This window comes from Rhizophagus irregularis, chromosome 13, assembly GCF_026210795.1.
Source record: "Rhizophagus irregularis chromosome 13, complete sequence".
In the NCBI taxonomy this organism is placed as follows: Eukaryota; Fungi; Glomeromycota; class Glomeromycetes; order Glomerales; family Glomeraceae; genus Rhizophagus; species Rhizophagus irregularis.
Genome location: NC_089441.1, coordinates 3,706,583 through 3,734,039, shown reverse-complemented (window position 1 = coordinate 3,734,039; position 27,457 = coordinate 3,706,583). Strand labels below are relative to the sequence as shown.

Below are 27,457 nucleotides of genomic sequence, written 5' to 3'. Positions count from 1 at the left end.
GAAGATGTTTTACAAATTTGAAAACAAAACAAGAGGTTTATATATACCAATAATTTTATGTAAACCTCACGTGAACCAATTTCCATAAATAGATAATAGTTTCGAATTTATTACTAATAAATCTAATAAATCTGATCTACAATCTCGTTATATCATTTTTACGTGATTTTTTTTTTTCAATTAGCCCCTTCCCCTGATAAGTCAATTCGTGCATTGATCAATAAAAAAAAATGAGCGAAAATCTTTCAAAAAGCGAAATTGGACAATCTAATGAAATTATAACAGAAAGAAATGAAAACCAGGATATTATTAATGAAGGATCGGAAGTAAACCATTCAAAAATAATTCAGCGAGATATTGAGAAGGTAATTTCATTATGTATGATAATCATTGAAATACACACTCATTTCACATTAATTTAGGGCATTATCACAGTTAGTAAAGTTTATGAAAAAGATAATTTAGATCAGGAAATTACAAAATTGGATAAAATCCCAAAGGTAATTAACATTTAGATTGCAAATTGCTATAAAATATTTCATCTACTTTCTATAATTTGATAATAAAGTTAACAAACTATAGTTTGAACCATTGATTAAACCTCATCCCGAAACAAGTTTTACACTTAGTGGATTATGGGGCTCTACTCCTGTATCATCGGATCAAGTTAAAGAGCGTATGTATATCATTTTATGATATTATTTTTTAACTTATCCTAATTTATATTCTATTTTAGCATCATTCGGATATGAATCATTGTTTAATTTTTCATTAACATATCAATCACATATAAAGAAATGTGCTGAAGAAATATGTGAAGATCAGGTAAATTTAGAATTTTCCTTTTAATTTAAAAACATCCTATTCGATTTATATAATATGATTTTAGCGAATAGTTATGGAAACAGTCAAATCAGCGGATACATATTGTGCGGAAATAAATCAGACAGTGATTGCTGCTCAATTACAAGCAAAAGCTAATTATGAACAAATGGGCATTGGTAAGATATTTTAATCATATTCTTTACGATATTGAATTTTAAATAATCGATTTTTATTTTTTAGTCAACGTATTTATGAAACAGGTGGAAAAAACTCATAAGATGATACATGAAATCTTTCAAACGCTAAATAAGATGGAAAGTTTTTTACCAGCAGAAGAACGATTAACAGACTCATCTGCAAGTATCAAATATCCAAAACTTCACAAGTTATGTGTAAATACAAGACCAAAACATAATCATGGTTCCTTTCAGTTTGAAACAAGAAGACTCTCTTTACCACAACGAAGAACTCATCCTAGCATAAGTACTATATCATTTAATACAGTGCTATCTGATAAACATCAAGATTCAGATGGTGCATTCAGCCCAGTCCGAAGCCCTGATAGGACAACATTATCTAGTGTTCAGAGTATTCTCGGTTCTTCCGGTGATAGCTCTGCTTCTGAACGTCTAAAGGAAATATATTCAAATACATCACAAAATTCAGAGGAAAGGTCATCCTCACAATGGCTTTCGGGTTTCAATCCAATGAGAGAAAGTATAAAAAGAGCCGGAAATGACACGAGTACTGAAAATCTTCAAGGGTTACAGGAAACTCAAATGACCACAAATAATGGATTCTCTAATTCTTCTTTGATATCGCCATCGAATAACTCACATCTTAAATCTCCAGTTAACAATAATAATAAATCTTTGCTTACGGCTATGTTAAAGCGTACCACAGCTAAAGAAAAGAAATCAATATCACCAAATGTCCGCACACATAGTCGAACTGTTTCAGAAACTAGCTTAGAATCAATATCGAGCGATCGCGGTCGAAAGAATGATGTAAAAGATTTAACGCATTCCAAACAAGTTCAAAAAGAAGGACCTATTATACAAATTGTAAGTGGAGATAGAAGGAGCAGTAGCGAAGAAAGGATTGACAATGTCGAAGATCGTTCGGAAACGACACTTTATTGATGACACCTAATTATAACTTTAATTAATCTGAAAATAAAAACTTGTAATATAATAAGATAAAATTACAAAAAAAAAATTAATGATTACATTAAAAAAAGAATGATATGACATGATTATTATTGTTGTTGCTATTATTTTACTTTTTTCCTATCTCAACAGTTCATTGAAAATTAATAGATCAAGAACAATAAGAATTCTAAAGCATTAAATAATAATATTACTGAATATTTCTAATTTTTTTATAATCACTTAGCTGTCTTTTATCATAAGTTTTTTGATGCTTATTTTACATCAAGATTTTTGATTCTTGATAATTTTCATTCTATTAAATCCACCCATTTGTCCATAATTAGGAGATATCGGTTGCCGTATAATGTCTGATCCTTCCGTCTGTGAATTTGCTGGAGAAACAATTCTTTTTTCGCCTATAGATTTTGGTTTATGATAATGAATGTTTTCTTCCCATAGTTTACTACCATCTTTTATCTGCAAAATGTCCTTTTTGTCATCAAGAATCTGACCCTCACTCCCAGTGATTACGCTTTCTCCGTTGTTATTATCGTCAGAATTAGTATTAGTACCGAATATTTTTTGTCTTGCTACATTATATTTTGCTTCACGTTCTGCTAAAGATTTTTTCAGTGAACTTATGGAGAAATTGTCACCAGTATGAGTTGTAGTTGTTGGTCCCGGATTTTTTGGACGCTTTAAAATACGAAGCTATCATTTTAAAATGTTAATTAGATCGATTCATTTAAAAACAAGGATATCTACAACGCTATTAGCTAATTTATAAACTAAATACTTGTGGTACGTATTCTGTACGTGTTGTGTCTGTACGAACTATCTCCGGCTGTACGTACGCGTTTCTATTATGTGAATTAAATGTGATCGAATTAAAATTATAACAAGATACTTTAAAAAATATTCGAATTAGAAATAAGTGAGATAATTATTCATACGCTTCTTGCCATAATTGCTTGTTTTTTTCATGTTCATCAGCAGCTTTACTAGGTTTTGGATCTAACTAATAAAAGGAAATAAAAAACTGGTTATAATGGTCAACAAAGTTAGCTTTAGTAATGTGAAAAGAGCAAAAAGCAGATCATACGCCAGCATCAGCAGCAGCTTCCCAATCATCCCAAGGATCGTCGCCCATTGTTCGACTATTTTACTTTGAGGAAATTGCAGAATGTAAAACTGCGGGAATTACAAATCGTAATAACTGCACGATGATCTTATTTAAAAATTTTTTTTTTTAAAAAACCATCTGTGATCAAATTTTGAATTATTAATAACACATCATCATAAAGTAATTTTTATTAATGTTTTTCACGAAACTTGAAACTAAATACATTTATTATGGAAAATAAAGAATCTAATAAATTTCAGGTTCCAGAAATAACATTCGGGGCAGGAGTCTTTAGTGGTCGGTATAATCATATTGAAAAGGACTGGCCGTTGCTATCCGTTCGAAGAGCTTTCGAGTTAGGTATTATATTAACAAATTTCAATTACCATTTGTAATTGTTATTACCAATTTATTTATTTCGATGTTCAAATGATAATAAGGTATTAATGCATTTGATACTAGCCCATATTACGGGGATAGCGAGAAAATCCTTGGTTCTGCCTTTCATGCTTTACAGGAAGAATTCCCTCGTTCAAGTTATTACATATTCACAAAAGTAGGTCGGTATGGACCGAAAAATTTTGACTACACTGCTAAGCGAATTCAAGAAAGTGTTAAAGAAAGCTGCAGGCGATTATGCACAGATTATTTAAATGTTGTATACGCGCATGACGTAGAATTTGTTAATTTCGAAGATGTTGTTGAAGAAGGAGGGGCTTTGCCCGAACTATTCAAGTTAAAAGTAAATATTTTCCATTCAAATTTAGGAATTTGATATGTGCAGATTATTAACCTTATTTATTTAAAGGAACAAGGAAAAATAAGATATGTAGGAATAAGCGGTAAGTCACATTTAAAAAGAGGATTTAAACATGTTTCCTATCAATTCATATTCTCTCAAATTTATAGGATATCCTCTAGATGTGCTTCTGAAAATAGCACGATTTCAATATGAACGCGATCAACCGATTGATGCCATTCTTTCTTATTCTCATTATTGTCTTCATAACATTAAATTAGTCGACTATATTCAAGAATTTAAGTATGTTGGAGTTCAATATATAATGAACGCATCTCCACTTAGCATGGGACTTCTGCGTAATAGTGAGCCACCGGAATGGCACCCAGCTTCAACTGGTTTGCGTCATGCTGTTACGCAAAGTGCTGTGCTTGCAGCCAGAAATAATTTGAATATCTCGAAGTTGGCACTTCAATTCGCTTTAGATTATGATGATATTACCAGTACTGTAATTGGTTTATCAAATCCAAGTGAAGTTGATGAGGCTATTGCAATTCTTAAAGAATTGCATGCAAGAAAAAAGGGAAAGAAAACAATTCCGGAAATTGAAAAAAAAATCTTAAACGAAATCCATCAAATTCTTGAGCCTCATTTTAATCGTAGTTGGGATTCTCCTCCAAAAGATCATTGAATTATTTAAATGATTTATCTAGTGATTTTTAATAATAAATTTCAATAAAATTTTTCATTTCTTTCGAGTCATTTAAAATTTCCGGCTCTGGCCCAAATGAGAGTATCAGCTGACTAATCAGGTGCCTATTATTATCCAAAATAGTTACACGAAATAAAAGGAACTGGCAAAGCATTCTCTATTTGGAAAAATGTGTTTCCATGACATTTTGATCTTATAAATCCAAACAATTTTTCAAATTATCTTTCGAAGTTCAGATGTCAAACAAACGTCGCGCACCGGTCGCTGTTAATAACGCAACAGAAACAAAGCCACCACACAATACTATGTCGAACGGTCCCATCAATGGAATTAAAGTTGGTAAGTAATATTATATTTTTTATGAAATGGTCTGCCAATTTTTGTCGAAGAGAATTTAATAACTTCTCGCTTTAGACTGATTTTATTGGTAACAGTACTGTTTTCATATATTTTTACCTGACTCTTAATTTAATCTGTCAAGGCTAACTTTAAAGCTTTGTGTAATATACTAATCCGGTTTCCTCTTTCGTTAGATGATCCTCCTAAGTTATTCAAAGTAACTGCCAATGATGGAAAAACGGCAGAAGAATTCGAATTAGCTTATACAGTCACAAAAGTAGTCGGAAATGGATCTTTTGGTGTTGTATATCAAGCAAAACTAATTAAATCTGGCGAAGAAGTTGCTATCAAAAAAGTACTTCAGGATAAACGATTTAAGGTAGGCTATTTTAATTATTGAACATCTCAAAATTTACTTGTCAATTAAGAATGTCAAATGTCTAATTATTTTTTAAGAACGGTAATGTTGTTAAAAATTCTTTACAAAGCAATTTTATAGATAAATTATTTATATTTATATAATCTTTTCTTTTTTTTTGATTTTGATCTAGAATCGTGAACTCCAAATTATGAAATTGGTATCGCATCCAAATATAGTGTATTTGAAGTCCTTTTTCTATTCTAATGGTGAAAAGGTATATAATTTAATCGGAAAATCACTTTGTAATAAAAATGTGTGTGTCGCTAATTACTTTTATAACAAATATAGAAAGACGAAGTTTACCTTAACCTTGTACTTGAATACGTTCCTGAAACCGTTTATAGAGCATCACGTTCGTATGCTAAAAACAAACAAATAATGCCTATGCTTCTCATAAAACTTTATATGTACCAACTTTTCCGGTCACTTGCCTATATCCATTCTCTTGGCATCTGTCATCGTGACATTAAACCACAAAATTTGTTACTGAATCCGGCCACGGGCGTATTAAAATTATGTGACTTCGGCAGTGCAAAAATTTTAGTAGCTGGTGAACCAAATGTCTCATATATTTGTTCAAGATATTATAGAGCGCCCGAGTTGATCTTTGGCGCAACAAATTACACAACGAATATTGGTAATGATTGTTATTTTATCCTTCTTTAATTATAAATATTCTCTTTTAGATGTAATTCAAATTTGATTTGTCTTTACTTAATTATTATACAGATGTTTGGTCAACAGGGTGTGTTATGGCAGAATTAATGCTTGGACATCCTTTATTCCCCGGAGAAAGTGGAATTGACCAATTAGTTGAAATCATTAAAGTTTTGGGAACGCCGACAAGGGAGCAAATCAAAACCATGAATCCAAATTATATGGAACATAAATTCCCTCAAATCAAGCCTCATCCATTCTCAAAGGTGATTGATTTTATTATATTCTTTATACTTGATTTTTTTGCGAATTATTTATTTAACAAGCAGAAAATTTGTTCTTTTAGGTTTTCAGAGCCAGAACGCCTCCTGAAGCAATCGATCTTATATCCCGTCTATTGGAATATACACCAGCAAACCGACTAACAGCAATTCAAGCAATGTGCCATCCATTTTTCGATGAACTACGAAATCCAGAAACAAGACTTCCAAATGGGAGGGAATTACCTAAGCTCTTTGATTTCACAGCACAAGGTATGAACCCAAATTTTTCTAGATTTAATTTTTATGTGAAATAACAATTATTTTTCTTTAATTAGAACTATCTATCCGTGAAGATTTAATTTCCCAACTTGTACCTCCTCATGCTGAGGAGGAAATCCTTTCTCGCGGAATTGATATTCATAATTTCACTCCGTTGACAGAGTCTCAAATGCGTGCATCTTTGGATTAAAAATAAATAATGACTTTAGACTTTAAATATTAAAATCCTTTTTTTTCCTTTTAAAAAATATTTAGGAAAAGATAAAAATTTAATCCTTTATTGTCTTTAATTGTTTCATTTATTTTTTTTTTCAATATTAATTAGATTAGAAATTTTAATTGTTTTTCTTTTCCTTTATATTCTTGGCTGCATAGGTTGTTTGGTACGTTTAATGATTGCTTCACAAATTCTAATGATCACAAATATTTTGTGGATGTGAATAATCTATTATTATTATTATTATTATTTTATTTTCTTCTTTTGACAGATTTGGGTATTTTTTTTATACATATTGATCTAATTTTATATATTATTTTTGCATATCAATTAGTTATATCCATCCTATAAACAAGAAAGGCTTGTAAGGATGAGGATTTGTAATTAAGGATTTTTATTATGCGGTTTTTAATTGTTGTGGTTGTTAGTAATTTATTAAGCAAAGATTACTATTGGCATTATATTTGTTGCAGTTTTTGCAGCAATTTGCATTGGTATAAAGATATTTATAGCTTTAGTATTAAATTTGTTAATACTTTTTTTTTTAAAAAATTATCATATTATTCTTTTCTTATTTTTTATTTTATATTTATATATTATTTTATGACATTGAACATTTTCTTTTTTTTTATTTTTACCCTTTACCATTAGTTACATTAGTTATATTAGTTCATATCATAATTTATTCATGACTTGATAAAAACTGATTAGTATATAAGTGTAATAATGGTATAAACCATAAATAATATTTTTACAATTTTCATTTTTGTGTAGTAATGGTCTAAACCATAAATGATATTTTATATTTTTCATTTTTTTTTAATTTATTATTTCAAGTAAAAATTAATGAAAATATATTAAACATTTCTGAAGCAAATTGGTATATATAAAGATATATCTTTTTAAAGGTTAGAATTACACAGTTTTAGCCAAAAAAATGTTTTTTATATATATTATATAATGAAAAAAATAAAATAATATTAGATTATAATTAGTTTTAAATAAAAATAATATAATTTATATAATTTTGAATATTATAGCTTTTTTAATTTAATCAAATATAAAGCAATAATAAAAAGCTAATTACTTTAAATCTTAGATTCTTAGCAATCAAAATCAAAAGAATTTAACTTTAAAAATATTATTAATTATATTAAAAGTAATTTTTGAAAAATAATTATTTAAGAAAATTTTACATTTTTTTTTAAAAAATGATTTTTTTAACTTACTAGTAATTTAGATGCAAATACAGCTTAGTAATCTTTTTTTTATCTTTATTAAATTTATATAAGAATTTTAAAAATAATATATAAACATGTGAAATTCTAAATAAACTAAATAAAAAAAATAAAATAAAAGCTTAAATAATCTTCTAAAGAGTACAAATTAAAGAAAAAGCTATACTAGTTTAAATTGAAAAGTAAAGTAATTAATATATATAAACAAAAAGCACTTTTTAAATCACCCCTAAGTTATATTTTAAATAAATAAATGCAATTGTATTAAACAATCCACTTTATGTATCACTTTTATAAAGAATGCAAAATTGTATTACTAATGAATTGTTAATATTATCCCTTAAACTGTAGGGGCTAAAATTAATTTTAAAAATTTTTGAATTTTTATAATATCTTAAGATCTAGTGATCATAGAAAAATAAAATTATATTTGTTAGATTCCTCTTATTAAGGCATATTTAATAGTAATAAAATCATAACTCTAAAATTGATAAATAAAAAGTTATATTAATTCATAAATTTTTAGATTTTATAAGTTATCCTATTACATAATATTTGTAGAAAAACAATTTTATTTCTATCAGATTCTTCTCATTAAGATGCATCAAATGATGGTAATTTTATATTTTTAGGGTTAATGGATAAAAAGATATTTCAATTTAAAAAATTTAGCTACTATTTATTGGCTTTTTACTTAAAAAATACTATAGAATTTATTATTTTTTTTTTTTTTATTATTATTTTTATTTAGATGCGATCTTGTCTTATTATAACTACGCTTACTTACATATATAAAACTTAAAATAAGATAAACAAAATACATATAAAAATTAAGCATTATGAAACAAGACTACTTTTCCTAAGAACAAGTCGACCTGTCACCTAAACGGTTATATCACTATTAAAAATAATAATACACCCAAATTTCTAGGTGCCTGTTAAGATCTACCTAAAAATTTGCCTAATACCCCTCTCGATGGAATGCTAAATCATTCCATTTGTTCCATCTAGTCTCATCACTGAAGCCTAATATATTAACATTTGTATTATCCCGCTTTTTACTATTCGACTTCATTTTTTTATCTTTACTACTAATATTAAACCTCTTTTCTTTCGCAACTACACGTTATAAATAATGTGCATGTATAATTTTTTCTTTATTAAAAAAGCTGTATGTACATACTATCGAATACAAAATGATGAAATTGCACGAAAAAGTTTTTCTAATTAATTCGTTAAAACTACTAAAAGAAGTCTATATATTTTTCTTTCAAATAAAATTTGCCATATGTAAATATAATCAAATATGGAATGATGTGAAACTAAAAAATAAATTCAATAGACAATTTGTCTATATATTTTTCTTTCTAACCAAATAGCCTTATGTAAATATTATCAGATAAGGAATGATTAAAATCCTAAAATAATTATTCATTTTTTCCCTTTTGATAATTTGTTTCTTAATAATTAGCCATTTCACAAAAGAAAATAGAAAAACAAACCAAGAATAATACTATAGAATTTCAGTTATTATAAAAATATTGGTTTATATAATAATATATTTTAAGGTATTTAAAAGTGGCTTTAATTAAAAAATAAAATTGCAGGCACATTTGATTGTAAAACAGTTTAAGAAATTAGACTTTTTAGTTAATAGAAATAAATTTATTAGATAAATCAAATAAACGATTTGCTAAGCAAATTTTAGAATTTATTAAAGAAAAAATTAGAAATATATCATTTATCTATATATTAAAAATCATTGACGGTGTCATGTGGCGTAACGTTTAGACTACCCGTATAAATAAACTTTGAATTGTGTGACACAGTTTTCATTGGTCTAAATAACACGTAACGTTACATAAAGTCCAAAAAAGGAAATTTATTTGCCGATCATTTAATTTCGGCCGAAGCTATAACTTTTTATTACTTCAAGTTTTGGGAAACACAAAAATCCAAAAAAGGATATTAATTTGCTGATCACTTAATTCCAGCCGAAGCTATAGGTTATCACGAAAATTGAGGCTCGGGCTTACGCAAAAATACAAAAAAGGAAATTATTATGACGATCATTTTAACTCTGGCCGGAATTACCATATTAGTATAAATACACAATCATAATTTGTTAAAATTGTATAGTAATTTTTTATCATTAAAAATCAGTAAATAACTGATATTGATAATCCTTTTTTTAAAACCTTTTTTAAATGCATTTGAAACATCTAACTACTTTTTTCTAAAAAGTTTTTAAATTTATTTAAAACTTCTAAACTTCTAACCAAATTTTTAAATTTAATTATAATATTATAATATATAATATGAATATGAATTATGAAGTTTTTAAAGAATGGCAAAGAATACTTAATGCAATATTTTGTAATCAAATCAAAAGCGTTCAGGTGAAAAGGAAAATGTACCTATAACATGACTAACTAAAAGAACAAAAGGATAGAGTTGGTAATAAAATTGATCAATTAGCACAAATTTCTAAAACATGTATTTATCCATGGATTTCTTTTAGATTAGAACACCATTCACTAGGTCAAATAGAACATAGATGTAACAAATATAAAGCTATAATATAAATTGATGAAAGAATAAATAAGCATCAAAATCACCAGTATTTACCATATACTATGCAAATAAAAAAGTCATACTTCCCCTTTTTCAAGAATTACCTTAGAGCAAATATTAACCATCAAATTACTAGTACAGGTGGATTTACACTTTTAGAATTCATGGTGAAATGTATCATAAAATGGGTATTTTATTGTCTAATCCTGAAAATCCATATTCTTTTGCCCAATTTACATTTATAATACTTGACCATGAAATTAATAATAGATTAAGTGTAATACCTAACTTTGATTTTAATATTTTTATTGAATTTCAACAAATATTACATAAAATCAATCCATATATTAATATCTTTCACCAAGCTGGACAATTGCTAAGAAATGATCCATTATTAGATTTAAACTGAAATTAGCAATAATTGATAATAAAATAAGAGATTTATAATGGTATAATATATCAAGTACATCAGAAGTAGTAGCTATCATAATAGAAAATGGATAAGAAATAGAAAATCAAAATTATGATATAATATTACCATCATGTAAAAAAGAAATGTAACAAATTTCAAAGATTTATTATGCTTATGCAGTACTTCATTATGTTCTTATGTTTCCAAGAGGAGAAGATATGTGGCATCCAAACATTCCTAAATGTAATAATAAATCTACTTATACTTATGATAATAAAGATGTATCCAAATTTAGTGATGAAAATGAATTACTAAACACATCAGATAAAAAAAATGTAACTGCAATGATTATTTTTCATATTATCTTCAAGTTGGATGACCTGAAGAAGCATTGACTTTATATTCCTATAGATAACTATTTCAACAATAGATTGTTGATATGTATACAGTAGTTAAACAAATGCAATTAAATTATATAAAATTTAATCAAAAGAAGATATGTGCAGAATTATATAATGGCTTTCAGAATGCTATGAATTATACTACCATACTTTCAAGTTTTATTGGTGAACCTTAACAAATATATCAAAATAGAATAGCTATTTTACAAGTATTTGGTAAACCTGATTTATTTATCACTATAATATATAATCCAAAATGGTGAAGCTCTTCTTTCAAATCAAAATATGCAAAGATTATTCTGATTTAATAAGTCATATCTTTAATATGAAACTGGAATCAATATTGAATGATATTTTGAAAAAAGTCATTTTTGAAAAAGTCATAGTTTATTTATACACAATAGAATTCTAACCTCATGCTTATCTTCTTTTTATTCTTGCTCAAGAATATAAACCTAAAACTATTGATGATTATAATACTATTATATCTGCAAAAATTCCTGACGAAAATAGCAATTCTAATATTTTTAATACAGTTAAAAGGTCAATGATATAGATCCTGTAGTATGCTTATACCCAAGAACATACTACAATTATTATTTTATGTTAAGTAAAGCATAGAATGTTGACGTAGTCAACAGGTACTACTAGTATATATTAAAATTTAATAAAATTAAACAGGTATACTCTATTTCTGATTTACTAATATAGTAAAAAATGATATAAATTAAATAAATTCTATAATAAAAATAATTTCTTCTATTTAACTATATTATTAAAAATAATAAACCAATTCATACAGACTATTGGAAACTTTTTTATGTCATACAATTTAATTAGCTGAAAGAAAACTTTTTAATATTATATAATCTAATAGTTAAGATACTATTTCCCCTATAAAAAGTCTACATCCTTAAACTGTACTAGTTTTATGGTTAAAATATCCTTATATAGTAATAATATTCTTAAAATATACTGAAATTTGTACGAACAGTATATTTAAAATAGTGTTCTATAATAATAAATAAGTTTAAATTATACGAAAAATATACTTAATTTTTAAATGTAATATTGACTGGTATTTTAAAATATTCTGATTAGATATGGAAAATATCCTTAAAAGTAATTTATCAGTAATTTAGGTATGTTAATATAATATTCTTAAAATATACTGAAATTGTACAAATGGATATTTAAAATAGTGTTTCGAATTGTAATATTTTAAAATATTCTGGAAGAATATATACTATTCGTATCGGTTTCACAAATGACCTGGTATGTGATGATGTGTCCTTAAAATATTCTGATCGAGTACATGAATATTTCGATTGGCAAAAAAATTAAATAAAATAACGTAATTAGATTATTTAATTTTATAAACTAAATTTCTTTCTTTCTTTAAAAGACACGAATTATTTTTTGAAAAAAGATGTCAAAAACTAAAGACAAATGCAAGAATTGTGCAGGTAAAAAATGAGAACAAAAAAAAACAAAAAATAAAATGTGTGGCAATATAAATCGAATTTTATATCAATTTTTTTGAATCAATATTTCATAATTATAGATTTCGATGCCAAGTTAGAGTTCATTATTTTCATTATTTTTATTTTGTTTTTTATTAGTGCATTATTACTAAAAGTTTCAGAAACAATGCCACCGGGAGAACCAGGAGGACCATCACCACCAGTAATACTAGGAGGAATTATTAGGACAAATGGTTCTGGATTATCTTTAAAAATATCGATCTTTCTAATCTTAATAGCACGGTTGGTAAAGTCTTTCTGAAGGTTAGTTTTAAATTACTATGATTTTATATTTAATATATAGGCGAACACGGTATAGCAGTAATATTGAGATTTTGTTATGTATAATTATTATAAAGTTATTAATCCAATTTTCATATTTATATTATAAGCATCGCGAGATATCGAAGGAAATTCAAACAAAAAACATGTTAGGGAAAGTGATGGTAGTTCTTTTTCATCGTTTCTTTTGTTGTTTACAAAAGTAAAATTCTTCTTTACTTATTTATAGATAATCAAGTAGAAATATTAGAAATATCGGATACCAATAATACTAACGAAGATTTTTGTACGTTTCAAATTATGTCTTATAATCTTAATAATTAGAACAAACAATAATACTAAATTTATGTTTATTGTTTCTATATAAGGCTCAACCCTAAAAAATGATAAAAAAAGAGTGAAAATCGGTAAAATTTCGTATTTTTTTTCTACTTTGTTGATTAACAAAAGTAATATTTACTTTTTGGTATTTTAAATTATATTAGGCAATACTTCGATATGTAAAAAAGTGGTAAACCGGGTATTGTATAATTAACAGAAAGCAAAACTTGTGAACTTGAATCTGAAGTAATATATATATATTTTTTTCTTTAGACAAAGAAAGTTTATTGGCTATTAGTAATATTGGAGATCCTATTATAGATTCATTATTCTATTCTTTGGGCAAATTGAAAAAAACTGGAGTTAAAAGTGTAGCAATGAATTTGGTTAATAATAGTATCCGATTTATCACATTAGACTGAATTTATAATTTTATATTATAAAATGTAAAAAAAAAATAAATAAAAAATTATGAATGATTTTTACGTAGAATAATTAATGTAAGTAAATTATTCGTTCAATTAACTTTTCAGCTAAAATTTAAAGTCATGGGATGTTTATTAAGTTGCCAGCTGGCACAATATATACAAAATATTTTAATTTTACGATAAAATCGCAACTGTACTACGGCACTATCTTATTATTATTATAAAACTCATGATTTCATCATCAGTCACTCCTCCTTTCCATCATAGTCTCCTTCCTCTTCCTCTACGTCCAACCCCTCCTCCTCCTTTCCCTCCTTTTCATCATGTCCTTCCTTCCTCTTCCTCTACGTCCAGCCCCTCCTCCCTCCTTTCCCTCCTTTCCATCATGACCTTTCCCTTTCATGTCATTATGAATTTCCTCTACCTCATTATCGTCCAGTTCCTTTTCCTTTCCCTCCTTTTCCTTTCCCTCCTTTTCCTTTCCCTCCTTTTCCTTTCCCTCCTTTTCTTCTCCCTCATCATCTTCGTTAATTAAATCATCAAATCCATTTATCAAGGTTCCATTTTTTTTAGAGACCAAATTTAGCTTTGACATACATTTTTTTTTAATCGAATAATTCCCATTGATTTCCACCACTTTTAACATTAGACTTTTTTTAATTATACTTGCCAAAGTATAGAACCCATTCTCATCAATACTACAATATTGAAACCCCAGATATTCAATATTTTTATTGGTACCCTTTAATAATGCCTCTAAAATATATATAACACCTTTTTTACATATCAAACAATCATTAATTATTAGTTGTTTTAAATCCGGCCAGTTAGCCAAAGATCGACTAAGCATTTTCGATGTTTTTTTAGTGAAAAAATTATCTTCGAGATTAATAATTTGTAACTTCTTACACAAACTTAAAGACTCTATTATTCGACAAAGATCTGAGTTATAAAAGCTGTTTCGAGACAAAATTACTTTTGTTAGTGTAATTTTATGTTTATGTAGAACCATAGAAAGCAGTTTGGAACACTGTTTTCCTAAAACATTTTCTTTTATTGAAAATGTTTCTAAATAAGAAGTTTTCCTTCTCGAATTCAATAACGATTCTAATATAACTGTACCTCCTTCGCCTAACCCCGCATCGTCGATTATCAAGTGCTTTAAATTAACATTATTAGTTAAAAAAACTTTTAACGCCTTTGCACCGCTTTTTCCTAGTGCATTTTTACTAATTATCAGTTCTTCCAAATTTGTGCTTTCTTTAATTACTTCGCATATTTTTCTCAAAATTTCAAAGGTTTCTTGTTTGTTATTTTTAGTGAAGACACTCTCGAGGTTCAATTTCTAATTCAAATAAAAACTTTAGATTTATATTTAAAATATATCTTAATTTGTATAATAAGGTTAACCTTGAACTTGGTAGTTTTAAGCGTTTCGATTAGTTTGTCAATTGTATTATTCGTAATTCTGTTCTCACTTAAGTCGATTTCTGGCAAGATATCCATGTTTACAATATAAAATTGGATGTTGAAAAAAAAGGAAAAAAGAGAGTTAAAAGCATTTGCAGTTCATTAAGAAATTTCACACGATTCTCCATATTGCGGTTGAATACATAAAAAAGGAAAAAAAATCCTCGTTAATATGACCTAAAAAGAAATTTTACATGATTTACTATGTCATCAATCTTTTCATCATTACACCAGTATTATGCCTATAGTTAAATTTTAATTTATTAATTGTTAAGTTATTTTCGGTTTCTTCTCTTAAGGAGAATCATGCGGCTTAAAACTAAGCGCATACATAGGATTGGTATCGTCCAAGACTCAGGTTTCTTCTTCTAGAAAATAAAATTTTCTTGAAGAGGATCCTGCGGCTTAAGACTGGGCGCATATCGATACTTGTTCTATCTTATTTATACACATTGTTTTTGCTGATTTTTATTTCTGAAGACTCATACTTCACGTATATTAATCAATCTATTACTCTATTTTATGTCTTCCTTCTATATAGATACTTGAAAGAAAAAACCATTTGGAACGGCCTTTCAGGTAATTAGGTGTAAATGTATTTATATTAAAAATATTATAACTAACATTTTTTCGTTTTTAGAATCAGAACATCTGGACTTTGGAATGGACTTTAGGTAAATATGAAAGAAAAACATATTTTTGGAATGATGAACTTTCGGTAAGTTTCATCAATGTTTTTAAAATTTTTGTTTTACTGTTGTCTTACCATTATTTCTCCTATTGTCAGGGACCTCTCGCTACACTAAATTGAGATTGTCAAAGTGAAAACCTTCCCTTATTTGTTAAAATTGCCCTTATTTAAAATCAGCATAGTCAATTTTTTTACTTTATCTACGAATAATTAAAATTATCATTATACCTCCTAAAATATTAGCTAATATATCGTACTGTCATTGCTAAAAGTAAAAATTACTTTTACTAATTTACTAATTGTTGTTATAATATGACTTTAGTGACAGTAATAATCAAAGCTTTGATGTTCCATTTCCTTCAGTGTTAGAAGATACATCTAAAAGGTAATTGATCGATTATTTATAATAAAAAATATAACTTACATTTTCCTAATAATTACTTTAGCGATGATCAAATTCTTGATGATTATGATTATGGACCTTTTAAGATCATTGATAATTATGATAATGATAATTCAGAGACAGAAAGTGGTACTTCTGAAGAGTATGATGGTTTTGAGGAATTTGAAATAACAGCAGAAAAAGAGAATAAAATATGGGACGGTATGTTTAATATTATAAATTTAAAATTTTAAACTAGATCATTAATTAACATTTAATTTTTTAGATACATAAAAACGTATACATAAATAACATATCGGAGTTTTTTTCATGTAAAAATAGGCTAAGCCACAAATTGATTGATTTATTTATTTATTTATGATAGTAAACGATAGCAATTATAGCAAGTTTATTTAGCAAATGTTAGAATGCGCAAACAATAAAAGATTGCATATTATTTAGCCTTTTATTCATGTAAAATTACTAAATTACTTATAATGCTAATTTATAAATCTGGAGGTTGCAACGCTTTTCGAGTCCATTTTTTATCATTATAATATAAATTCATTCTAATTATAATGCAAAACTATTTGACTGCAAAAAAATTTTTTTTTCTCTGTTTACTACCTACTCATTACCAACCATCTCGTCAAAATTAACCCCTGAAATATCAAAATATTCCTTAATAATTTCAATTTTAATCCTCTTGTTTTCCCTATTTCTTTCTTGAGTTTTTAATTCTTCGTCATAACTAATCAGCTTGCCTGTACGGACCAAATTGATCCATATTTCAAAGTTAATTGCCGTCTTTACTCCACTCTTAAAAAAACATGCGCTTAATTCTTCGAAAGAATCTAAAAGTCGCCAATCAAAATTGGCTACTTCTAGTAACCTGTATATACGTGGTGCTCGCTGAAGCATCAATTCCAAATTCAGTAAAGAAATTAAGGGGTAAAATTGAGCAATTAATATTTTTGCTTGAGATTTTGTCGTCTCTGATTGTTTTCTGTTTAAGTTTATCTCACAAAAAGCCTGTAATTGTATGTATGACTTAAAAAACCTGACATGAAACCTTAGTTCCTTGCGTCTGGCCATTTCTTTATTTCCTTGCTCATTTGCTTCTCCCATTACGGATAAAAATATATCCTCCGATAAATCTTTTGCAATCTTCTTGAATTCATCAGATAATTCAGTAAGTGATGAAGTCTTTTCTTGCACACGAATTGGTAAAATTTTAAAAGAACTGCAACTTTTTGATTGTCATCAGAAATCAAATTAATACGTTGAGTACCACGAAAAGATTGAAAATCTTGTGTTGAATTAATCTTTTCCAAATGACTAATGAGGGCTTCTCTATACTCTTCTTTTTTACTGAAGATTGACCTATCACGTATAGGTGGATTATTTGGCAATTTACCAATATAACCTAGCAGCTTATGCAAATCTTCCGCCAATCTTATACTTGCCATATCCAATTCTTTGAATTTCTTTAATTCGATAATATTTGCCTCGAAGCTGAGATCCGAGGCTCGATTATAATCATAATGAGAAAAACTGGCATTAATTGTTATATCATCGGAGTTAACGTGATTTGGCTTTATCACTAATGTTCCTGTGGAATCCATAAATCGTATATTATTATTAACCAAGTTTATTGTTACACTTTTAACTCCGGTATTTTTCAATTTGCTCAATGAATATAATAACGAATCTATTGTGGGACCTCCGATCTTATTAATGGCCAATAATATTTTTTCGTCTAAAGAAAAATATATATATTATTTCAAATTCAAGTTTCAGAGTTTACTTTCTGTGAATTATACAATACCCGGTTTAGCCCTTTTACACATCGAGGTATCTAATATAATTTAAAATAACAAAAAGTAAGTATCTCTTTTGTTAATCAACAAGGTAAGAAAAAAAATGCGAAAATTTACCAATTTTCGTTCTTTTTTTATCATTTTTTTGGGTTGAACCTTATACATTACAATAAATAGAAAATAATAAACATAAATTTAAATATTACTGTTTGCTCTAAATTACTAAGATTATAAGATATAAATTGAAACTTACAAAAATCTTCGTTAGCATCATCAGTATTGGTATCCAATACTTTTACTTGATCATCTATAAAATATAAATAAGAAAAAAGGAATTTACTTTTTGTAAATAAAATTGTGTTAATTAATAACTATTTAATAAACTTTAATATTACTGTTATACCGTGTTCGCACATATATTAAATATAAAATCATATTAATTTTAAAACTAACCTTGACTACGATCCTGTTCTTCATTCCTATCATCATTGTCAAATTCATTATTTATATTTGGTTTTTTAGTGCCATTATTACTAAAAGTTTCAGAAACCCCAACCCCGACACTAGGAGAACCAAAAGAACCATCGTCACTTGTAACACTTGGAGAAATTATTAGGACCAATGGTTCTTGTTTATCTTTAAATATATCCAATTATGAAATATTGATTCAAAATTGAAGTAGATATTAATTGATTTATTAGAATTAGATACAAAATAAATAATTAACTTTGCAAACCTGTTGCAGGCTGTTCTGTTTCGGGTTGTTCTTCAGAATCAAAATTATAAGGTAAAATACTTTTTTGCAGCTGGATAATTGGTATTTTTAATGATCTTAAAGAGTCCATATTTTAAAATTGCGATAAAGGTGGTAGAAAGAATTCAGTATTTTTTTAAAAAAAGAAGAGAATTAGAGAAAGAAAAACCAAAAAATGAATTTTTAATTTTTTTTTTGATAAATTTATTAATTGTAATATGTAATTCTATTTCATGGCTTTTTTGCTGCGACATATTAATCGTAATATGTAATTCGATTTTTTTTTGTTTGGACATATTAATCGTAATATGTAATTCGATATTGAATTACATCTTTACATCTTTTAATGGAAGCGGTGTATTTATACTTTAATGGCAAAGTGGATTTGATGAACCAAAAATGAAAGTGCACGCGTAAGATTTAATTGTGTTATAATAATGATGTTCCACCACCTTAGCGTGACACATTAAACTCTGTGTAACATCCACATTTCTCCCATTCGGTATTTTTTTTCCGCAAATAAAAAATTTTCTCACTAAAAAAAAAATGACAATTTTGATGGTAGCAGAATGTAACAGTTAGGATTGACAAAAAATTTTTTTTCTCGTGTGAAAATAATTATTAGATATATAATAAATAAATAAAAAAAAATAATAGGTGGGTTATTAAACTTGCGCAATGTGCAATGTGATCATAAATTGAATCATTACGTTAGACGTTTTCGTCTTACGAACCGGGAGACCTAAAAAAATCTTCAGGTAAAGAAAATTTATCATTCAGTTACACGTTGATTTTTTTATTAAGATTTATTTGAAATATATATATATATATTTGCCGATTGACTTTAATATCACAACAGGGTTCGTACAGTATAACATATAATGTATAACGTCAGGTTAGGTCTGCATCATTTTCGTTTACATTCATTTATATCTTTCTTTTTTTCATTCTGTCTTTTGGCTTTTTAGTCATTTTATTCGCTGTCTTTTGGCTCTTTAGTCATTTTATTCGCAATACCTGTAATTTTATTGCACTTTGTATTGTCACTACTCTTTGCGCTAGATTTTATCCTTCATTCTTAAAACTAGTTTACCAAGCACGTCAATATTTACAACTTACAACAACGTTTCCCCTTTTCCCTCGTCCCTGTCCCCTTCTTTGTCTTCTTTCTTGGCCTTCTTCATCCCTTTCCTCCCCTTCTAAACGAGTAATCCTAATAAAATAAAAGTGAAAAATTATATTAATTTAAGGAAACTTATTAGCAAAAAAGTTGATTACTTACTTTCTCTCTGCCTTCTTTAATTCATTATGTACCCGCAGCAATTCTCTCTGGTCATCTCTGTAAGCCCGATCCATACCATTCACTTGCTCTTGAAGTTCCTGCACCTTTTTTTCCAATTCCTTTATGTAATCTAATGGGGGGAAAAAAATTGGTTAACTTGATCTATGCGCAGCTCGACCAAGCGGGTTTCTCCATCTTAGGTTGACACCGATACCGCTTAGACGTCCACAGATTCGTTTTAGAACAGACGTCCACAAGTCACCTTTAGAACAATCCAAAGACGTCTACAGGATCATTTCAGGACAAACGTCCACAAGCCCTCTTTAGAACAATCTAAGCCCCCAGGATATCATAGAGAGGAACCCACCTGCAACTACCTGACGAGCACTTCCTCTTTTGCTCTTAATGCGAGCAATTCGTTTTTCCTTCGAACGTTGAGAGCGGTGTCTGACCATCATGAATCTATTATATAAATTAAAAGTTATTCCTATCATTAAAACTATCTCGGCAGGCTAAAACCTTCCAAGCAGACCACAGTTTTAGACGTTACGAAAACTTAAAATAATTTTTACGTAATTGGATTGTATATATAGGAAAAAATGCGTGAGAAAATACATGTTTCAAAAAGAAGGATTTTAGCAAATACACGAGAACGATAAGATCTGATGAATTTTTTGTGAAATGGGAAAAATGGGAACAAAGAAAAGTACAAAATTAATTACAAACAACGTGCTAGAAACTTTAATCGGAATAGTACAGTATGCCGATCTGGTTGTTAACTGAAAGTAAAATTTACTTTTTGTCAGTATTCGTATTTTATTTTATAAATTATACAAATATTAAATAAATGAGCTATTAGTAATTACGTAAAAGTAGCAGATCTTGTTTGACAAACTCCTTTTCTCGTGAAAAAATGATTTTTTTTCTCACAAAACTTGTTTCGTATGGAAGATATATCATTTTTATTTCATATGGGAACATATCATTTTTTTCTCCTATCAAAAAAAAAAATTTTTCACGTAGTTCTTTGGGGAACAGAATAGTTGGGAGAACTGAATTATAATAACATATAATTTATTAACAAAATTATTCATTTTCTATACATTTGCAATTATTTTCTAATTTATTTTCTATTTCTATTATTTGGTTTAACTTTTGTTGATATAATTCAACGGCAAATGTTTTTTGCCGTTTTAATTGTGTAATTTCTAAATAAATGTTAGTAATTGATATATATTATTTATACAATAATAATTTATAATTACCTTTATCTTTATTTTCAATTGTTTCGTTTAAAGAGTTGACCTAAACCAATTTTTTAATTAGAAACCAGATAACAACCGAATACAATTATATACTCCATCTTTTATTAAACCCTCCAAAAAAAAATAAAAAAATAAAAAAATAAAAAAAGAAGAAAAAAATAAAAAAAGCTATCTAAAAGATCTGAAAAACTACGGGCGAACCTAGTAACCACTCTAGGCGGTTCTCAAGTGTTCACTCACCTTATCTCTTTTTCTTTTATTATTCGAAAAGGATTTATTTTTTCGTTCTTGTAATTTATTTTGACTTCTTTTGTGAACCATCTTCATTTGTAAGTTATCATAATTGAAGGGAAAGGTATTTATAAGATTTAAGCGATTTTTTAGAACAAAAAAGATTAAATGTGTAAAATTTCTTATCAAAGTAATTTATAGTGTGTAGATTATTTATTAATGATTAGAACAATTAAACATTGCGTAATAAGGCGTGGACAAATTACGCGTTACACAATTCAAATTATTTATGCGGAGGTAATCTAAACGTCTTCAAATTTTTAATTTAATTCGAATGAAATGCCGAATACTGATATAGTGTATGAGAAGATGAATTAACCAATAGTTTATCATAACAAGATTTATTGAACTAATTAAGTCAAAACTATGTATGATTCGTTTTATACAAGAACGAAGAAATTGTCATCTCCGAGATCAAGTTTATTTATTTACTTGATTTTGCTTTTCTTCCTCTTTTTTTGGGGACATTATTTTGATTTTCTTTGTCATTTACACGTTGTTTCTGGACCCTTTTTGGAGGATCACTTTGAACTTTTTCATTAGTACGTGGTTCTGGAGGCCGGACTTGAACTTGTTCATTAGTACGTGGTTCTGGAGGCCGGATCTGAACTTGTTCATCAGAAGGCTCAACTGGAGGCCGGATCTGAACTTGTTCATCAGAAGGCTTAACTGGAGAAGGAGGATCTTGTTGTGCTTGAGGAGATGGTGGAGGACGGTCCTGTAATGCTGGAGAATTTTGTGGTGGAACTCTTAAATTATTTTCTAATTCATTTTTTTTTTTTTTCAGATAATAGCCTATTATAAATAAAATGAAATAATTAATTTCTACTATAAACCAACTAGGTATAAATAAAGTTATTATTAACTTACGTTTATTTTGTATAGTACTAACAAGCATCTCCTTTACAGCCCAATCGGCTGCGGTTATAGGGAAGTCAGGAGCCTTTTTTTTAAACTATAATATAATAATTTTTAGTATACTTCAAAAAAAAAAGAAATGACGAAAATTAAAATTTAATATTTACAGAACGAACTATTTGTGCAGTTATTGTATGCTTTTGACTCCTATAATCGGCGGTAAAATCTACATTCTTTTCGTAGAGACATTCTCGCATTATCTCCTATTACAAAAATTTACTATTAAAAAACAATTTTTATCTTTTATTAAAAATTAATAAATAGTTACCAAATAAGCAAGCCAGCGTTGCTTTTCATTTTTTAATCCTAACGCATCTTGTAAATTATATTTAGACGTAGGCTTATATATGGGCCTGAGCTATAATATAGTAATAAAGTAAGAATTTTTGATTATAGATTATTAAAAATATTTTTATATTTTTACTTTTATACCTCAGTTTCGGGTGTTTGTTCCATTTTTTTTAAATTTTTTTAAAAAAATGCGTAAAGAAATGAAGAATCACTAAAGATAGCATGTATTTATACTTTATACTTAAACGTGACATGACTGACGCGTTGTTTATTTTTATTTTTTATTGATCGCGAAATACCATTTATAGTTGTTCGACACCATTTTCTGATTTTCTGTCCTGATGGTCTAACAAAGTGCCTCTCCAAAAACTGACTCATTACCCCTGTGAATAATATATTACGACTCGTTTGCGATGATCAAAGCCCAGCTCGAGGACACTAAGGAGACCAGTATCAAACATGTCTAATAACCGATATAACTTTATTTTAGGTTCTGACTGATTGAGAGCCTTGCGAACAATTGGTGAGAGGGAGTTTATACCTTTAAATATAACTTTTGCATTTCACTGTAGTGTTGGTGTCCATAAAGAAAAAAATATCATGAAAATTATATTATGAAATTATTAATGAAAGATTATTACAAGTATTAGGACTACATTCTTGTCAGTATTAACACGGTTAAATTAACTTCATTGATAATAATACATAAAATATAATGATTCAATTTATCGGTCATCAGTACGAGCGTTGCTCATAACACAATCTCTTAATACAATTAGTATGGCTTTATATGAACCGTTGCTCATAATAGGCTTTGAACAATTATTATGGCTTTTATATGAACCGTTGCTCATAATAGGCTTTGAACAATTAGTATGGCTTTGTGTGAACCATTGCTCATAATACAATCAGTATAATTATTACGAATATTGTCATTATTATATCATCTCTAATAACGATACACAATCTTGTAACACAACCTCTAACTTTAATGCGTAAATTTAATACAATCATGTAATACAAACTATGTGATTGTTTATAAAAATAGATCGTTACATAAATTCTATCACGTTTCAAAATGCCATTTCTTTGTTCTTGTCGTATTTGTAAAATAAATTCTAAAGATGGTAACGGAAAGTGGTTGTCTACTAGAAAAACTTTTAAAAAACATCAAAAAAGAGAAAAAGCAAATATTGAAAAAATTAATGAATCTGAAGCAGAAAGCGGATCAGAAACAAAAAGCGATAGTGAATCAATTTCAAGTTGTAACGCAGCTGAAAAAAGAAAGTTCGAAGACGATGAATCGGATAAATCAGATACAAGTTCAGAAAGCAATATTTCAAATAACGATCATGTTCCTGTAATTTTAAAAGACATACCAAAAAGGTAATTAATTAATTGTTTTATAAAAAAAAGTAAATTTTACTTTTATTAAACATTATTGTTATAATAATACTTTAATAATCATCAAAATCATGTTAATTGCAGATCAGAAGATTATGATGATGACGATAGCGATGAGCCATTTCTTGACAACGAAGATTATAATAATGGTAATCCAATTCCTAATAACGAAGATTACGATAAGAATAGTGATAGGCAAAGTCTTGATAATAAAGATTGTGATGAAGAAGATGATAAAGGAGACATAGAAACTGAAAGTGATTGTTCACAAACAAGTGCATATATTTCTGAAGAGAATGATGAATTAACAGATGATGATAAAGAATTTGAGGAATCTGAAATGACAAACATAAACGATGGTACAGTTAATACTATGTTTATTGATTTTAATTTTGATAGAATAATAATATTTATTTATTTTAGATGAATTGATTCAAGGTTTACGTCTTTTACATACAAAAGTACTCCATTCAATATCTGACATCGCATTCAACAAAATACTTGATAATGTTAATTCTAATTTAACAATCTATAAGTTGAAAAAAAAAATCAATAGCATAGTTCCTTTTGAACCTCATAGATACGATACTTGCAAAAACAGTTGTATTGCATTTACATCATCATATGAAAATTTAGCCAGTTGCCCTATTTGTGGTGAAAACAGATTTGATGATAATGGCAAACCTGTAAATACAACATTTTTTTTTTCGGTAAAAGAACGCCTAATAATTCAATACAAGAATAAAGAAAGAGCCGAAGAATTACAATATAGAAGTAATTATTCCCAAAACAAAGGAGAGGAGGAAATATATGCTGATATCTTTGATGGATTGTGAGTATAATTTAATTACTAAAGTAAATTTTTTTTTAAAAAAAAGGCCATTAAAATATGTTTCTTTCAATAGGTTATATAAGGATTTATTACAAAGGGGTTTTTTTAAAGATGAACGGGATATTGCACTATCTGGGACATGTGATGGATATCAGATCTTTGAACAACGAACCGATGATTGTTGGGTCATCTTATTAATAAATAATAATCTTCATCCTTCTATTCGTGTAAAAAAAGAAAATCTACTGGTAACAATGATAATACCAGGTTCCCGTTCGCCAAAGAATTTTAATTCTTTTTTATGCCCTCTTATAAAAGAATTACAAGAACTTGAAGGTATAGCTAATTTTAATATCTAATAAAAATGTATTTTTTCTATAATTGAAATTTTATTTTGTTAAATATTATAGAAGGAGTTCAATGTATAGATGGACGAACAAATGAACCTTTTATTTTACGCGCACATTTATTAACATGGACGGGGGATGTTCCAGCGTTAAGCAAAAGCTTAAACCTCTCTGGACACAATTCGTATAAAGGTTGTCGTTTTTGTATGATAAAAGGGACTTGTTACCCATCAAATAAACACATATACTATCCATCATCTGCTTTTTGCAATATAAGAAATCATGATGACACGATCAATATGGGAAAATTAATTGAAGAAGAAACGAATAAAGATCGAAAAGATGAAATGATCAGAGAAACAGGTATGATTTTCTTGAGAAAAAAAGTAAAAGTATACTTTACATCTCTGTATTAATTATTATTACTTTACTATACAGGAATTAAAGGGTCCAGTGAATTGTTAAAATTACAAACATTATTATTTCCATGGTCTTTCCCAACAGATATAATGCATTTATTCTTCGAGAATGTGGCACCGTCAATGTATGCACATTGGAGTGGAAAATTTTTTTATAACAATCTATTATTGTCTAGTGATTATGAGTTATCAAAATCACAGTGGGAAAGTATTGGCATACAAATGGAAAAAGTAAAAAAAGATATGCCTATTGAAATTGGTCGCCCTCCACGTGACATATTTAAATATCATAATGGTTACAAAGCGGTAGAATGGAGAAATTGGATAATTTTATTTTCATTACCATTACTAAAGGTGTATCTGGATAAAAGGTATTTTAATAAAAAGTAAAAAGTTAAATTAATACATTTTTAAATTTTTTTAACTAATCAAAAAGTAAATTTTACTTTTCGTTACATAATAGGCATCTTCAGCCGATCGGGCAAACTTTGTGAAGTCTGTAAAGCTTTGTTTAGAACCTGAAATATCTGAAGAACAAATTGATGATGTACAAATTTTGCTTAAAAAATTTTCAGATTATTATGAAAGGTAATGATTTCTGTCTTATAATTTATAATTGTATAATAATTAAAATAATGATTAATTATTTTAGAGAGTATTATCAGAACAATGGCCAACGTTTAGCAGCATGTAAGATAAGTTTCCATTACCTCTTACATGTAGCAGATTCTATTAAATATTGTGGCCCTAGTTGGACCCATTGGCAGTTTCCTATGGAAAGGGTGTGTGGTATATTACAACCACTCATTAAATCAAAGATCAAGCCATATATCAACCTTGCAAATATGCTTACTTTGTTACAGCAATTTTATATGTTACCATTTTTTTCTATCTCAAAAGCTATTTTCAAAGAAAACCCGCTAAAACAATGGAGTAAGGAACGGGTCTTTAGTACTGAAGGGTATGAAGAAGAATTTTATTCCCCTTCTACTCAATATTCTCTGCTAAGCCAAGAACACAAACATCTGATTAAATTTTACGAAGGATCAAGCAATATAAATCGTAATGATTTAGAAATGGTAATATAAAGCTTTATTTTATTTAATTTTAAATTCATCATTACAATAACAAAATAATTTCGTTTTTTAGGAGGTTAATAATTATGGTATAAGATATGGAAGATTAAGAACTTCAGATGGACAATATATTAGTAGCTGTTGTATAAAAAGAAATAATAAAATTGCAAGAAATAATTATTGTGCTCAGGTAAAATTTATAATCTTTGATTACTATCATTGCTATTTTTTTATTTTTTTGATATAATTTTAATATTGATTTTATATTTTATTTATAAATATTTTTAGATAAGACGCACAATAGATAAAC

At 27.6% G+C, this 27,457-nt stretch overlaps 11 protein-coding genes across 12 annotated transcripts; 5 read left to right on the top strand and 6 right to left on the bottom strand.

Annotated features, from left to right (window-relative positions):
- Positions 1–230: 230 nt before the first annotated feature.
- OCT59_005404 (uncharacterized protein) lies at positions 231–2,076 on the top strand (the record flags this gene model as incomplete). The annotated part of the gene is made up of 7 exons (XM_025320637.2): positions 231–365; positions 423–500; positions 583–676; positions 737–825; positions 890–1,001; positions 1,066–1,181; positions 1,257–2,076. 7 exons carry the CDS (start codon positions 231–233, stop codon positions 1,965–1,967), a joined length of 1,335 nt encoding a protein of 444 aa, XP_025170848.1. The 3' UTR covers positions 1,968–2,076.
- On the bottom strand, positions 1,920–3,180 carry OCT59_005403 (uncharacterized protein). Its single transcript, XM_025333596.2, has 4 exons — positions 3,079–3,180; positions 2,930–2,994; positions 2,773–2,836; positions 1,920–2,687 (listed from the first exon to the last, which is right to left on the bottom strand). The coding sequence occupies exons 1-4, from the start codon at positions 3,124–3,126 to the stop codon at positions 2,259–2,261; spliced, it is 606 nt and encodes a 201-aa protein (XP_025170847.1). The 5' UTR covers positions 3,127–3,180; the 3' UTR covers positions 1,920–2,258.
- Positions 3,181–3,329: 149 nt separating this feature from the next.
- Positions 3,330–4,607, top strand: OCT59_005402 (uncharacterized protein; the record flags this gene model as incomplete). The annotated part of the gene is made up of 4 exons (XM_025320636.2): positions 3,330–3,459; positions 3,540–3,841; positions 3,908–3,941; positions 4,009–4,607. The coding sequence occupies 4 exons, from the start codon at positions 3,330–3,332 to the stop codon at positions 4,527–4,529; spliced, it is 987 nt and encodes a 328-aa protein (XP_025170846.1). The 3' UTR covers positions 4,530–4,607.
- Positions 4,608–4,780: 173 nt separating this feature from the next.
- OCT59_005401 (Glycogen synthase kinase 1) lies at positions 4,781–7,544 on the top strand. The gene is made up of 7 exons (XM_025320635.2): positions 4,781–4,889; positions 5,084–5,268; positions 5,441–5,524; positions 5,599–5,947; positions 6,040–6,233; positions 6,314–6,500; positions 6,566–7,544. Exons 1-7 carry the CDS (start codon positions 4,787–4,789, stop codon positions 6,697–6,699), a joined length of 1,236 nt encoding a protein of 411 aa, XP_025170845.1. The 5' UTR covers positions 4,781–4,786; the 3' UTR covers positions 6,700–7,544.
- Positions 7,545–12,780: 5,236 nt separating this feature from the next.
- On the top strand, positions 12,781–13,899 carry OCT59_005400 (uncharacterized protein; the record flags this gene model as incomplete). Of its 2 annotated transcripts, none has more annotated exons than XM_066138349.1 (8): positions 12,781–12,817; positions 12,916–13,117; positions 13,179–13,195; positions 13,267–13,320; positions 13,386–13,442; positions 13,525–13,563; positions 13,642–13,656; positions 13,751–13,899. In XM_066138349.1, the coding sequence occupies 8 exons, from the start codon at positions 12,781–12,783 to the stop codon at positions 13,897–13,899; spliced, it is 570 nt and encodes a 189-aa protein (XP_065997496.1). The 2 variants fall into 2 exon arrangements, with proteins under 2 accessions (XP_065997496.1, XP_065997497.1); XM_066138350.1 differs by having other exon boundaries at positions 12,801–12,817; positions 12,974–13,117.
- A 289-nt stretch (positions 13,900–14,188) lies between these two features.
- OCT59_005399 (uncharacterized protein) lies at positions 14,189–15,411 on the bottom strand (the record flags this gene model as incomplete). Its single annotated transcript, XM_066138348.1, has 2 exons — positions 14,189–15,250; positions 15,316–15,411. The coding sequence occupies 2 exons, from the start codon at positions 15,409–15,411 to the stop codon at positions 14,189–14,191; spliced, it is 1,158 nt and encodes a 385-aa protein (XP_065997495.1).
- Positions 15,412–15,681: 270 nt separating this feature from the next.
- Positions 15,682–16,742, top strand: OCT59_005398 (uncharacterized protein; the record flags this gene model as incomplete). Its single annotated transcript, XM_066138347.1, has 7 exons — positions 15,682–15,720; positions 15,928–15,954; positions 16,016–16,049; positions 16,163–16,196; positions 16,389–16,451; positions 16,513–16,670; positions 16,735–16,742. The coding sequence occupies 7 exons, from the start codon at positions 15,682–15,684 to the stop codon at positions 16,740–16,742; spliced, it is 363 nt and encodes a 120-aa protein (XP_065997494.1).
- Positions 16,743–17,075: 333 nt separating this feature from the next.
- Positions 17,076–19,113, bottom strand: OCT59_005397 (uncharacterized protein; the record flags this gene model as incomplete). The annotated part of the gene is made up of 7 exons (XM_066138346.1): positions 17,076–17,659; positions 17,731–18,207; positions 18,277–18,306; positions 18,386–18,424; positions 18,522–18,575; positions 18,722–18,904; positions 19,005–19,113. The coding sequence occupies 7 exons, from the start codon at positions 19,111–19,113 to the stop codon at positions 17,076–17,078; spliced, it is 1,476 nt and encodes a 491-aa protein (XP_065997493.1).
- A 1,010-nt stretch (positions 19,114–20,123) lies between these two features.
- Positions 20,124–20,759, bottom strand: OCT59_005396 (uncharacterized protein; the record flags this gene model as incomplete). Its single annotated transcript, XM_066138345.1, has 3 exons — positions 20,124–20,235; positions 20,305–20,434; positions 20,672–20,759. 3 exons carry the CDS (start codon positions 20,757–20,759, stop codon positions 20,124–20,126), a joined length of 330 nt encoding a protein of 109 aa, XP_065997492.1.
- Positions 20,760–21,390: 631 nt separating this feature from the next.
- OCT59_005395 (uncharacterized protein) lies at positions 21,391–21,896 on the bottom strand (the record flags this gene model as incomplete). The annotated part of the gene is made up of 3 exons (XM_066138344.1): positions 21,391–21,512; positions 21,570–21,609; positions 21,810–21,896. The coding sequence occupies 3 exons, from the start codon at positions 21,894–21,896 to the stop codon at positions 21,391–21,393; spliced, it is 249 nt and encodes an 82-aa protein (XP_065997491.1).
- Positions 21,897–22,284: 388 nt separating this feature from the next.
- Positions 22,285–23,234, bottom strand: OCT59_005394 (uncharacterized protein; the record flags this gene model as incomplete). The annotated part of the gene is made up of 5 exons (XM_066138343.1): positions 22,285–22,655; positions 22,731–22,815; positions 22,886–22,981; positions 23,047–23,136; positions 23,211–23,234. The coding sequence occupies 5 exons, from the start codon at positions 23,232–23,234 to the stop codon at positions 22,285–22,287; spliced, it is 666 nt and encodes a 221-aa protein (XP_065997490.1).
- Positions 23,235–27,457: the final 4,223 nt, after the last annotated feature.